The sequence below is a fragment of the Haliotis asinina genome, chromosome 3 (assembly GCF_037392515.1).
Source record: "Haliotis asinina isolate JCU_RB_2024 chromosome 3, JCU_Hal_asi_v2, whole genome shotgun sequence".
Taxonomy (NCBI): Eukaryota; Metazoa; Mollusca; class Gastropoda; order Lepetellida; family Haliotidae; genus Haliotis; species Haliotis asinina.
The window spans coordinates 74103843-74117486 of record NC_090282.1 but is presented as its reverse complement, the minus strand read 5'-3'; the positions used below and the strand labels follow the sequence as shown (position 1 = coordinate 74117486).

General features: G+C 39.4%; 2 protein-coding genes across 2 annotated transcripts in view; one reads left to right on the top strand and one right to left on the bottom strand.

Annotated features, from left to right (window-relative positions):
• Window positions 1-1550: 1550 nt before the first annotated feature.
• On the bottom strand, window positions 1551-4181 carry LOC137277069 (uncharacterized). The gene is made up of 3 exons (XM_067808729.1): window positions 4041-4181; window positions 3468-3742; window positions 1551-2619 (listed from the first exon to the last, which is right to left on the bottom strand). The coding sequence occupies exons 1-3, from the start codon at window positions 4179-4181 to the stop codon at window positions 1551-1553; spliced, it is 1485 nt and encodes a 494-aa protein (XP_067664830.1).
• A 1720-nt stretch (window positions 4182-5901) lies between these two features.
• The window catches only part of LOC137277068 (long-chain fatty acid transport protein 2-like), an 8986-nt gene continuing 1243 nt past the window's right edge, over window positions 5902-13644 (top strand). The window contains exons 1-9 of the mRNA XM_067808728.1: window positions 5902-6265; window positions 6524-6634; window positions 7246-7455; window positions 7840-7998; window positions 8671-8795; window positions 9406-9597; window positions 11852-11945; window positions 12542-12740; window positions 13616-13644. The exon at window positions 13616-13644 is cut by the window's right edge and continues 69 nt beyond it. Coding sequence (XP_067664829.1) covers window positions 5905-6265; window positions 6524-6634; window positions 7246-7455; window positions 7840-7998; window positions 8671-8795; window positions 9406-9597; window positions 11852-11945; window positions 12542-12740; window positions 13616-13644 — 1480 coding nt within the window. The 5' untranslated portion in view covers window positions 5902-5904. The remainder of the gene's footprint in view (window positions 6266-6523; window positions 6635-7245; window positions 7456-7839; window positions 7999-8670; window positions 8796-9405; window positions 9598-11851; window positions 11946-12541; window positions 12741-13615) is intronic.

The following is a 13644-nucleotide window of genomic DNA, read 5'->3' as shown; positions in this document are numbered from 1 at the left end:
CTTTCTCTAACATATTATTACACTTTTAAGTCATGTAAAATTACGACCTCTTGAAATTGTTAATCATAGTAGCATTTCAATGATGAAACGTGTCTATATTCAGATTTCAGGCAAGTGATTCATTTTGTTAATTAGTTAGTTCCAGGCATAGTTAACATAAATAGCTAGCAATATTCGTAACTTTTTTATACACTGACCCACTGGTGTCAAAAATAGTAAAATTTCCAAGCAACTGAATGCTTTAAAACCTTTTTGTATGCTATATTATAAGTACTATAATACTACCATTCATGGGATCAATAAGAATATGAAAAACACTTAGAGTGTGAAAACCCTTGATATTTTCATACATTCTTGTCAATAGTTTTCTGTACCACACATGCAATGGAAAACAAAATGCTCACGCAACTGAGAATTTAGCTGGCTACAAAATGTCACACTAAATCTGATAAGTATAGATCACATAATATTTTTATTTAATTTTCATGAATTTTGCAAAGACAAACAGTTTTTTTATTTCTATTTTTTCTGAAATGGTAAAGATTCTAGTGAAATGTGGCATCTATTTTAAACAGTTCACCCAACCTAATTTGCTGCACCATCACCCATTGATTATACAAGAATGTTATCATGACCCAGCTGACAGCTGTAGCCTGATTATTCTGCAGGTGTTGTGTCTTGTTAGATTGAAACACATTTCCAGCAGGGACCATGTCAATGTTGAAAGAACAACAACATGTCGATCTAAGTCAACATAGTCCTCACATGAGCAAAAGAGCAGGAAGTTGTGTCGTCTTTAATAAAATATCTTTGCTGTGGATAGGTAAGGATTTGATGTCTAATTGGACCAAACAAAATTGAATGGATAGACTAAAACGGCAAATGCTGATTTCAATACATCTGTTCTGCAGGGTACAACTAAACAAAAGAATTTCATGTATTTTGGCATCAACATTTTACACAGTTCTCTCCACTGTTGGTTCAAATTAATCATCAGTTTTTAACTTGAGCGATTCTTTGTCTACAAAGTAGATACAACATTAATTCCTTTTACACACAGTGTTTCAAGACATAACATAACATTTGTCAATATTTTATGAATTTTTCCCATTTATTTTCAAGAAAAAAATGAAGTTTAACCATGAAATTGTAACATTATTCTGCAAAACGTAATCTTGACAAACACATCAGACTTTAGTTACTAAGATATGTGAAAACAAATGTTGTGATTGCTCAACCACAGACTCCCTGCAGTGTTAGGGTAGATGTAAGTGTCAAGGCACAGGTTTAATTGAGGAGACTCTCATTGGGCTAATTCATACATGGTTTGATGCAACTTCTATAGAAATATCAAGTAGTTTGAAATTACTTTGTTAAAAAGGACAATATTCTTGAAACCAACCGTATCATTAGTCATTTAAACAAAAGTTAACTTCAACATGTTTGCTGCACATGATTTAAGTGAAACAATAACAAACAAACTTTTAACCTTCAAATGTCAGACTGGTATAATGACCTTGGAGGTCATGCGTTCTGTTCAAATCTCCAATTTAGGTCTTTACTGAGTGCTTACTCTTTTTTTTCTTGGGTTTGTTATCATTGGTGTCTTGCTTAAAAGGCATTTTATGTCCATTTGTGTGCATCTCAATGTCACATTGCTCTTGACGATTTTCCTCATCCTTTAGAGAAGAGTTGTCAAAGTTCAGAGTTCGCATCTCTCCATCTGGCAAGATGACTCTCTGAATGTACGGGAAGGAAGTCAAGTTCTTGGCTGTTTCTTGAATAGGATACTGCATCTTGGGGTCCACTACCTGGAATGGGATTCCTGTTGATGTGTATCCTACTGGATCTGGACTTGTGGGATGAAACAGTTTTGCATATTGCTGTGACATCTTTATTTTCTTCTCAGCAAGCTTTAGCTTTCCGGTCAGGTCCTTCAATGACTCCAGTTCTCGCCCAGTTTTTGACTTAAGTCGATTGACCTTCTTTGTAGAAGCTGATAGCTCCACACTGTCATTTGAGTGTTTTCCTAGGGTCAGTGTTTGTAGAGAGTGCCCTTTTCCATGCGCAGCAGTCATATTTAGGAGGTGGGAAAGTGGAGTGTTGCCAGGTGGTATACACTTGATTCCTGAAGACACAGATGAAGTAACATTTTTATTAAGTGTCTTATGTGGTGGAACACCATTTGATTCAGTTTTGATTGTTTGATTTTCATTGTGTCTACTTCCAACAGGATTTGGCAAAGGATGGACCTGATCCAACAGAGGAGCTGCTGAGTCCTTGAGACTTCTAATATCACCTTTAGACAGATCCAGAGGTCTCTGGTCCAGTGGATGGGGTTCAACTGGAAGATGTCCCAACCCTAAAAGACGATGAAATGCTGATGGGTTAGTACCAGCCGGAACGTGCCTGACAGAAGCTGCTTCCAATGTTGACTGAATTCTTGGGCCATGACAGGCATCCCCTCCTGGATGAGGCAACATAAAGGGATGAAGAGGGGTTACCCTATCAAAGCTGAACTTAGCTGTTGCAACTGTCTTCATGTTCTGCATAGTGGTGGAGATGTTTGGCCGGACTAAACCAGGCATACCAACATTGTCATTCATCATTGGTGCACACCTACAATGTCAACATAAAAGGTGTGGTTAGTCTGACTCCAGTGAAAATCTGTAATGATTTCAAATGAGCATCTCCTAGACAAACCCACAAATCTCAAACTAGAATTGAGTATTAGCTAGCTGAATCTAAATTGTAATATCTACTCACATGTGCTTTCTTTGACTAAATTTCCTTTACAAAACACAAGACATCTTTAAACAAAGGTGTTCAAGTTGAAAAGTTCCCACTAGCCTAGACTGGTTTTCAACTTTCAGCAAGCCTTATTGTAAACCAGTTTTGCTATTATGGGATAGAATGTTACATTTTGCCCTTTACAACTTGAGTTTTGGGATTATCATGTTAATATTTTCTGTTTCTGCTTTAATACTGTTATGGAAAAACTCTTCAAAAGGAAAGCTGATACTGTCATTTGTAAATGCCAGATTGAAGTTAGACAATATTTCCCACTTGCCCAGCACTTTATGCTGGGTGTGCAAATTAAACACTCCTCTCATTTTATGAACAATGTGCTTTGTAGATCACACATGTGATCCAGTTAATATCCACATTGATATAATGTTACCTAGATGCAATCAGCACAGATTTCCATGGCCAATACTGCTAAGAATATTAGGCATTAGGGTGAGTTAATGTTATCACTACACAAACAGCAATGTTTCAACCTTATGACTGTAGCTGCAATTAATCCAGTCTATTACCATGACCCTTTTTCTGTGAGGTACAAAGAAAATCAACAGATCACATTTCACAATCAGATCTCCTTTCAATACAATCTTACATTTACTGTGGACATTCAAATGAGACATTGCTGATCAAAATGAATTATTTCCAAGCTGATATTATATTACCATCTACAGGTTCCCTCCTGTAATTTGAATGTTGCAGTCAGATCCTGATTGTTGAGACTGGATTTTGAAGCAGCATCTCCTGATTGAGGAAGGCAAGTACCCTGAGGTGAGTGTGATGGCACCAAACTGGTTTTGACCATAGGTGGGTGCCAAGAAGGTGTTGGAACAACTTCCGGCAGATGTGGAGGCAGAGGAGAGGGATGAGGCAAGAAGGTGATGAGGCAATCAGCAAGGTCTTGGTTTTCTCCCAAAAGTACATTGATGTATCGTGAGGTCTAAAATACAGATACTTTCATGTGTGGTGGAGAAATATATTAATTAGGAAATAACTGTTCTTCAGAGTAGTGCCACTTAACAGAAATTTTAAGTCTCTGTGAAGTTAAGATGCATAAAATTCTTTGAAGTGAAGATGGATAAAAATTTGAAACAGAAAGAAGTGGATTATGTCTTCTCCCTTCTAAGTTTTATCAAGATGAACCCACAAATGTATTTTTAGGTAAAAGGCTTGAAATAAGTCACACATGGAAAAAGTGTCTTAAATTATTGCTTTGACACTTTTAACAACAAACAAACCTTTCTGAAACTTGATGGGCTGGTAATGTCATAGTCACACAGCACAGCTATCAAAGCTCTAAATACCTCCGACTTTGCAAAGTAATTAACTTTGATCATGTTCATTAAAGCTTGGAATGGGGCAACCTGCCTGCTGGTCATTCTAGCGGTTCCCATGTCTGAATTTAAAAAAAGGTAAAAATGTTAGTGTTAATTATTGACACTGGAATTTCGAAAAACATAACATTGCTGAGAAATGGTGGACATTTGTTGCAACATGTTTGGAAACATAATCTGGAAGGAAATACATTTCCCTTTAGTACATCATTATGTAAAACACCACATCACTCGCACCTAGTGAAAATATTACGAGTTGTAAATGTTGAAAAAATCCTGTAAAGTCATCAGAATAATTTAATAGGTGTGGTGAAAAACGTTTATCCAAGTGTATGCATTCCAGTGACTTGACACACATTCGATATAGATAAGAAATGAGTACATTCCACTAAACATGTGCTTAATAATTAGAGGGAAACAACTCTACACTTCGAAGATAAGAGTTACCTCCCGTACCTTTTTGTAATGGTCGATGTTTTACCTGTGTCAGAAGTCATCCTAGTACCATAACCCTATTTTACATCATCTGAGTTTTTCAAATATCAGATGGCAAAATTAATAACGTTAATTACGCCGAGCCTGTGATTGTTCATTAATGAATAGATCCAGCATTTAATTTATTCATCTCAACTAAAGATCCATGCATACAACCACGCTGAAATATGATTTCTCTCCGATAAATATCACGATACCATAGATTCAAGGAACCAAACAAGTTGAGGGTCGTAAAGAAGCGTTATGAAATCATATTGAAAGACAAAAACAATAAAACCAGTCTCGGTCTTTGTTTGGACTTACCATCTTTATAGCGAGTCATTTCTCTCGTCGCCTTTGAAAAACAATGGCGTCAAATGTCACGTGACCAAACACTCGGAAAATATCGGGGGAAAATCGCCTTCTTGTGCAGTCGGCGTTAACATGCCATTGGGTTTGACAGGTGTCAGTATATAGAAGCAATAGAGGACCCAACGTACAATTCAAGTTCTTCATTTCATTGAAACAGTTTTCGTTTTTCAGTTCCGTTATCTTTAGTATTATCTTGGTTCGAACTGACTACTGAGCCATAAATTCGCTGTGCAGGGTTGACACTTAAATTATGATCTCAAGTTCAAATCGCAGTTTGGTTCACCCGGTTTGTTGAGGGTTGTCAACAAGTACTCTTGGGTTTCAAAAAAGTGATAAACATCGTGGTCCTGCATCACTTTGGGCCTCCCTCCACATTAAATTGACACTCCACGGTGTATCTATAGAATACTGTTCAACGTGACGTTAAATATAAGTCAATCACCCGTAGTGACATGACTCATTGACGGGAAGGCTGTTGGGTTAATGTTAATTAATAAACAGGCAAACTAATCTACACATATAGATAAATGAATAACTTTCATTTTTATGCTTGATATGAAATACGTATCACACGATGTGGCATCCAATAAACTTCATAATAAAATGATCATATTGCTAGCACGGGATAACACGTGTGGCTTCTTATATTCACAAGCTTTCAGGGACCAGGTCATTTTACTGCACCCGGTGTTGTAAAGTACTTGACGCTGAAAACAGCATCGCAGAATGTGCAAGAAGGATATGTACCGTTGTTAATCGGATTGTAGAATCCTTGCTTGCTTATTTTGAGAAGACCGATACTTCCGTCTTCATTTCCGAGCGTTTAAAGTCGGTGGCAAGACTTGTGAATGCTGTTTAGATCTAAACAGATTTGAGATTGAAGTTGTTGTTTTGACAAAACAAAAACGTTGGCAACGCTGCAATGTTGCTGACAGTACTAAGTACGCTTGCGGCTACTGTTGTCTCCTTTAGTGTGCTGTCAGTATTCGCATTCTCCTGGATAAAATACGATCTGCAGTATTTGAGAACAGCTTTGAAGTTAATCCTGTATATACAGAGAAGAACTAACAAACGCGACTTTGCCGTAGACGCTCTTGAGAGACAGGTGCGTGAACGGCCCAAACAGACGTTCATCATCTATCAGAACAATAACTACACCTATGAGTTCGTGGACCAGAAAGCGAATCAGGTAGCTCGGGCTGCCCTCAAACTGGGACTGAAGGCTAAAGATGTTGCTGCAATCATGATGACCAATGAACCAGCGTTTATCTGGACATATTTCGGTAGGTATGATTTAAGAAATACATGAAACTCACAAAATTGGACTTAAAACACAACCTTTCTTAAACTTCAACGTGGCTGAACACCCAACTATATACTCGCAGCGCGTTTGACGAAAGAAAGTCAACAAAGGTACTGCTGCTGCTGCTGCTACTACTACTACTACTACTACTACTACTACTACTACTACTACTACTACTACTACTACTACTACCACCTCTGTTACTTAGCTGAATGCTCTACATTTCCCGTTGTTTAAGGTCTACAGAAGATCGGCGTTTCTGTCGCCCTCATCAACTACCACCTCCGCCACAAGGCTCTCACCCACTCTATCACCAGCTGCAAGCCTAAGATACTCATCGTAGGTCAAGGTCAGTGCAAAGTAAACATCGAGGGTTACGTGTTTGTACAACAGACAGACAGACAGATGTATTCAATAAAGAGGCCTTGTTAACATGATACATACTTCCTTAGTGATATCATAATAATGAGAATGTACCTACTGAGTGAGTGAGTTTAGTTTTACGCCGCATTCAGCAATATTCCAGCTATATGGCGGCGGTCTGTAAATAATCGAGTCTGGACCAGGCAAGCTAGTGATCAACAACATGAGCATCGATCTGCGCAATTGGGAACCGATGACATGTGTCAACCACGTAAGCGAGCCTGACCACCCGATCCATTTAGTCGCCACTTACGACAAGCATAATCGCCTTTTATGGCAAGCATGGGTTGCTGAAGACCTATTCTAGCCCGGGACCTTCACGGGTAAACATATAAAGGGGATGTACCTACTGAACAGGTACAGGTGTGAGAATTTGTAATGGACAACAAAATGCATTTAGAAATTGTTGGATGAGATATTTACGACGGAGTGTACTTGTGGTCTATGGGGAAAGGGACATCCCGAAAACAGTGTAGGTACCCTGCGATATGAAATGGTGTTTTCAGTGGACTTTGCGTTGCTTCTGTTATGTGTTAGATGAGGAACTTACTGCTGCCGTAGACGCAATATGGGATGACGTAAAACACATGCAGGTAGTGGTACATGGTCCCGCAGGTCCAAGACACAACGTGAAGTCATTGACACAGATTGCAGAGCGCGAGTCGACAGACTCTGTTGACCACAGGTATAGAGCGGACATAGTAGCCACAGACGCAGCCTCGTTCATCTTCACGTCCGGTACAACAGGTGTGTGTCCGCTTGATTGGACATTGTAGATGTCATTTCTATAGAGTCGAGTCTACAAAAAGCACTACAAACCAGTTCAAACACGTTGCATCACGGATGGAAAAGAAGTATGGTTTGTCACGACTTTGCAAGTAAAGAAAACGCTAGATTGATTTTGTAAATGTTTTCGCGAAATGTTATGGATTTTAAGAGTTGGCGATTAATTCAGGACATCTTGAAATCCAAGAGACGGAAGTCAAACGAATGTGTGATCCCCGACTTTATTCCAATATTCCTTATTCAATGTAATAATATTATATATTATGTGTTTCATTTTCAGTAAGATGCCATTAAAACATGAGTTAGTATTATCAGTTATAAATGCCAATTTCTATATTATCCCAGGTTTACCGAAACCTGCCATTATCACTCACCGGCGGACAATCCTCGCCACGGCCATATTCTCATCCTTCAACTTCAATAAACATGACATTCTGTATGAAACCCTTCCTCTGTATCACTCTGCGGGGCTCGTTATCGGAGTGTTCTCTGTTGTTCATGCTGGTAAGTGATAGTTCCCCCAGCGATGACAAAAATGATCCAAAAGCAAGACTGTTTTGGTTTGCTTGTCTCTTGACCAGTATGCAGCACCATGGTGTGACAGACGTATGTCCTGGACACGCATCTGTTGTTTGTTTCAGTCAAAATCCAAAAACAAGCTTCAGTCCGTTTGAGTCATGTTTGACGTTTTCATTCTTATACACGTATCTCCCATGTCGGGGGGTATCCACTTTTCTATTCTCGACAATGTGTGATGCGTGATACTCTTGCTTAACTGAACAGTAATACAGCTTTACAAACGGCAGTAGGGGCGGTTGGGTAGCCACGTGGTTAAGGCGTTTGCTCGTCACGCTGAAGGCCCGACTTCGATCCCCACATGGGTACAATATATGAAACCCGTTTCCGTTTTGCCTGTGTGATATAGCTGGCTTAAAGCTGCAAACGTACTTACCCACTCACTTAAACTACAGTAAGTTACAGACGGGGTGTCACATTGTCGGCGAGGTAGAACATAAGTTCAGGTATATCCTTTGTAACAAGCGATACTAGTTTTGCAATTCGACGAACACATCTGTATTACTGGTGTTTACTTTCCCCAAATAGACGTGTTTTCCATTTCGTCAGTAGATGTTAATGTTCATAGCGTCTTCACTATTTTCACTTTTTCCGCTACAGGCGCTGTCATAGTTTTACGGAACAAGTTTTCCGTCAGCAAGTTTTGGAACGACTGTCGTAAGCATAACGTCACTGTGGTGCACTACATCGGAGAAATGTGCAGGTATCTCGTCCAGAAACCAGTGGTAAGAAATGGCCAAGAGAAACCGCAATACACACTGGGGGTTTGAGGTTTGACCAACAATATGCAGAAAACAGACATGGCCATCAGAGCAACCATAATGAAAGTACATGTAGCTTACAGATGATTGTTGCTAAAAGGCTGGGCAAACCACCAATGCTATCTAACTACAAAGCGTTGTAAAAAATTGGCTTGCTATGCGCCTGGTCATGGGTACATTAAACTGAAGACACTTTGGTGATTTATGATTCAAAGAAGTTCTTGGGGAAGGATGGGTAAACTGAGCTAGTGAGTTTAAGTGCTCACAACATCGATATTTCACACACTGCTGCCATGCAGCTAGAACAGTGTTGAGGTTATCCCCTTAGTTGCATTACTGACACAGCCCTGTATCAAGTATGTACTTAGTGGACGTAATTATATTTAAATCATATCACGGACGCGAATAAAGTGCACTCGTGTTTTGTAATCATACGGTATATTTATCAGGGAGAATCATCAAATATACCATATTATATATGTTTTTGTTTTGGGAAAGCATGGATGTTGGCATTAAGATACTACATGCCATAAACCCATCTAGTGGTTCCTAAATCTTGCCAGATCTTCAACAGGCCCCGGGTGAAGCACGTCACAACATCCGGGTCGCAGTGGGAAACGGCCTCCGAAAGGGCATCTGGGAATTATTCACAAAGCGGTTTCGGATCCCGCGGGTAGTGGAGTTCTATTCTGCGACAGAGTCAGTTATAGGATTCGCAAATATCTTCGACAAAGCGGGAAAGGTTGGAAGGTCTTCTCCGCTGACGGTGAGCTCCATACTTGAAAAATGCAAAACACGTTACTTGTAGTGAACTTCAACGGATCTGCGAGAATACTGCGAATGTGACTTTGTACTCCATTGATCTACCAACTACAAAAAGTCATGAGACGGACAGACATACATTCAGGCACGCACACGCGAGTCAGAATGTCACGAGCCAGATTGAAACGCATTTGAAAGAAAAATTTTCGACAAAGACTTTCTTAGGTCTATACAACACCCCGGCTCGCAACAGTTAACTCGCTTCATTATTTTTTGCTTGTCATCAGGGTATCCATACGCTAACACAAGCAGGAGAGCCTAGTGCACCTAAATTAGCACTTGTTAAGATCTCGATTAGACTTGACCCCTTCAGTATCCCGTGTCTGTCGTATACGAGGCGACTAACGGAGTCCGGTGGTCAATTCGCTGACTTGATTGGCACATGTCATGATGTCTTCCTATCCAAATTTCGTTGATCGATGTTCATGATGTTAATCACTGGATTGTCTTGTCCGGACTGGATTATTTATACACCGTCGTCATGTAGGTGGAATATTGCTGAGTGCGGCATTAAGCAACAAACCAACAAAGCAGGCCAGTGGGTTCCTCATGTCCCTGATATACCCTCTTCTTGTATTCCTAAAATAATTATATGAAACTAGTGAATGGTATTACAATTTGTCATACCCACAGGTAAGTATATGTACGTGTAACATCGTATGGTATACTCCGAGAAGGAACTAACACACATGGAACAAGTGAAGGAGGATATTCGCTCCTTCTGTAAAGTTGATAGTGAAAGATTATTGCATTTTTGTCTAGAATGTGATTATGTCAAAGAAATATTAATCTGATCGAGTGGGGACTATACTTGAACTCCCTCTTCAATGAAGTAATAAAAATTGACACTTATTCTTTTTGGTTCCCCGGTCAAATGTAGGTTAATTAAACAGTTACTCTTGTTATGTTTAATGCATATATTTTTGTGTAGTCTTAAGGGGAGAATCGATACAATGATAAAAGTCTTAAAACAGATATATACTATTGAAAAATCCTTTGCCGACAAGAAAAAGAAAAACAAAACAGATGGGCTGCGTTTGAAAAAAATGTTTTCCTGAACAAGTCTCTCAAAAATCTACATCTTGGTTTGATTATTTATATACTATGCTATGATCTGGGTGTATAGTGTCTAACAAATTAATTTCTTTGCTTATTATTTACCTTACATTTTATGATTTTTGTGTCCTTCACTGTGAACATATTTCCAACTCTGTACTTTTGTATACTTCGACCGCGATTTGTTACCCAGTCTCAATTTAAGCCCTCTAGCAAGCGCTACTGTGTTAATACCTATTTTCAAGAGAATACTATCATTGATTGTATCTCTGTGCCTGAGAAATATTGCTTATACACTACTTGTTTGACAGTCATGGATGGCTGTATCCACAGCCAACAATCAACTATTGGCGAAGTTGCCCGTTGGGGATATTCTGGAATACTTTTCAAAAACCTGTAATATGTACCTAATCATCAATGACCTACCCATACGTGTGTACATGTTATTTGTACATGTACACCTACTGTCGCTCCGGCACCATTAACGTTTCATCTCTTTGTCCGATCGGATAGCCCTCAGCCAGATATGTCTCCACATCGGAACTAGCAGCTGAATTCAATGATTCGAAGTGACACTTCGGAGTACACAATATCAAATGCCATTTAGAAAGTGGTCAAATGTAGCATGTTATATTTGGGATTATACTTTCCTAGTTAAGTACGAATTCTACTAGTATCTTCGTTAGGAGTCCCATCCGGAATTCGAACTCAGACCCGCAGAGTCAGACACCTAATCGCCAGCACAAAAAACCAGCTGGTGACGCTGTGGTCGAGCGGTATAGTCAGCTGACGTTGTGTGCTGCCGAGTAGGTGCATGACTCTGAGGGTCTGGGTTCGAATCCCGGATGCTATTCAACCCAACAAATATACTAGAATTTGAATTTACTAAGAAAGTGTTATACCAAATATAACATACGTTACACTGCAAAGACATTCTGATAGTGACTATTTTGTAGCAGTTACCCTAGATTTTGTTTGGAACTTTGTTAATCGTATTATGACATGACGTACAAAGGTACAGGACCAATATTAGCAGATTATTATTAAGGTTTTGTTTTGATTTACATGTTTACCTCTTATTGACCAACGCTTTCGATATTTGTGTTTCTTCAGTGTGTTCCTTAATTGTTCTTTCCATTCAGAGGCTTCTTGCCCCAGCCATATTGGTCGAGTTTGATCACGTGACTGAAAGTGCCAAGAGAGATTCCAATGGCAGATGTATAGAGATAGGGAAAGGTAACTTTGATGGACAGTCGCCACTGTTTTATTCGTTTTCATTGTAAGCTTCATAATCTGATTAAGTATTGAACATATGTATTGCTGGACTATATATTTCTGTAATCTGCATGTCAGTTGGTATATATGCTAATTCACAAGACAATTTACGCTATGCGTGAACCAGTGAAGATCCCGCGAAGAACCCATGAAGAACCCGTGAAGATACAGGTTAGAATTGGTCTCCAACAGCCCTTGTCTGGTCAGACTGGTCACCCTCGCTTGCCCTGTTGACACAAATTGCGTAGATCTATGTTCATGATGCTGATCACTGGATTGTCAGGTTCAAACTCGAGTATTTACAGTGATGGTGTGGCATTAAACAAACACACTTTGCATGCTGATGTTGACATAATTTTATATGTGTGTCTGATGACATTGTTCTTATTTTGCGAATTGTTCGCTATGTGCATGATGCCTGATTGTCATGCCTGATTACGTCATCGTAGACCATTGCTCGTGTGTTCAGTCATTGGTTTGACGTGTAACATGCGGCCGCTATACAGATGGAAAGCTACAAAACACAATGTTAAACATCATTCTCTCATTGCTTACAGACAGTGTGGGTCTTCTCATCGCTCCGGTCAACGAACGGAGGACATTCGAGGGGTATTTTAACCGCCCAGCTGAGAATGAAAAGAAACTTCTATATGACGTCTTCAAGCCTGGCGATGTCTACTTCAACACGGGCGACCTATTCCACCTAGACAACGAATACTTTGTGTCCTTTAAAGACCGCACCGGAGACACATACAGGTAATCTGTGGTTATACTGATGTAACATTTTGACACGTGGGGGTGAACTATACTACCCATCAAACGTTTTGACTCATAAGTATAATTGTAGCCCATTGTTTCAGTTATCTGTTCTACACTAGATTTTGCACAATATTCTATTTTGTTTAAATTGTTTAATGGTACTATTTACACATGAACTGATGTATTGTAAAACAAATATTATTGTCAGAGTTCATTGAAAGATGAAACGCAGTGAAAACTGGGTACATGCACGATATTTGCACATGCTTTTCAGCAATGATCATTCAGCATGATCATCGTCCAATTCATCTGCATGAGGTTTGCAGTTGGTTTCTCCATGTTTAAGCACATACATACATAACATATAGTGAGTGCTTTGAGTGATTCTAAACTTTTGATGGATGGTATATGTGCCCCTCCACAAGCTGCTGATTAGATCATGTGTACTCAAGGATAGAGGCCTTTCCACAAACATAGCTGCAATTTAAGATCACTCAACAAAGCAGAGTTCAACATTTTTCACTAGATAGAGGTAATGGTAAATGTTCTTGTACAAAATAATATTGATAAATAATCGAATATGATCCAGATGATCAAGTGTTCAATAGCATGAGCATAGATTTACGAAGTTGCTAAACCTCCAGATTGGCCATCCGATCCACTTCGCACCTTACGGCGAGTATAATTGGCTGGTAACATATTCTAACATGAATCTCCACGTGGAGTTTTAATCTGTACCGACTGTGGGGTCAAAAATTTACGCTGTCATCGTTATCAAGCAGGATAGAGACGTAGTATTCACACAGATACACCCTCATTGTTTAATAACCAATCACACAAAGCGTCATATCCGCATCTCGTTTCGTTTCTAGATGGAAGGGTGAAAATGTCTCCACGCATG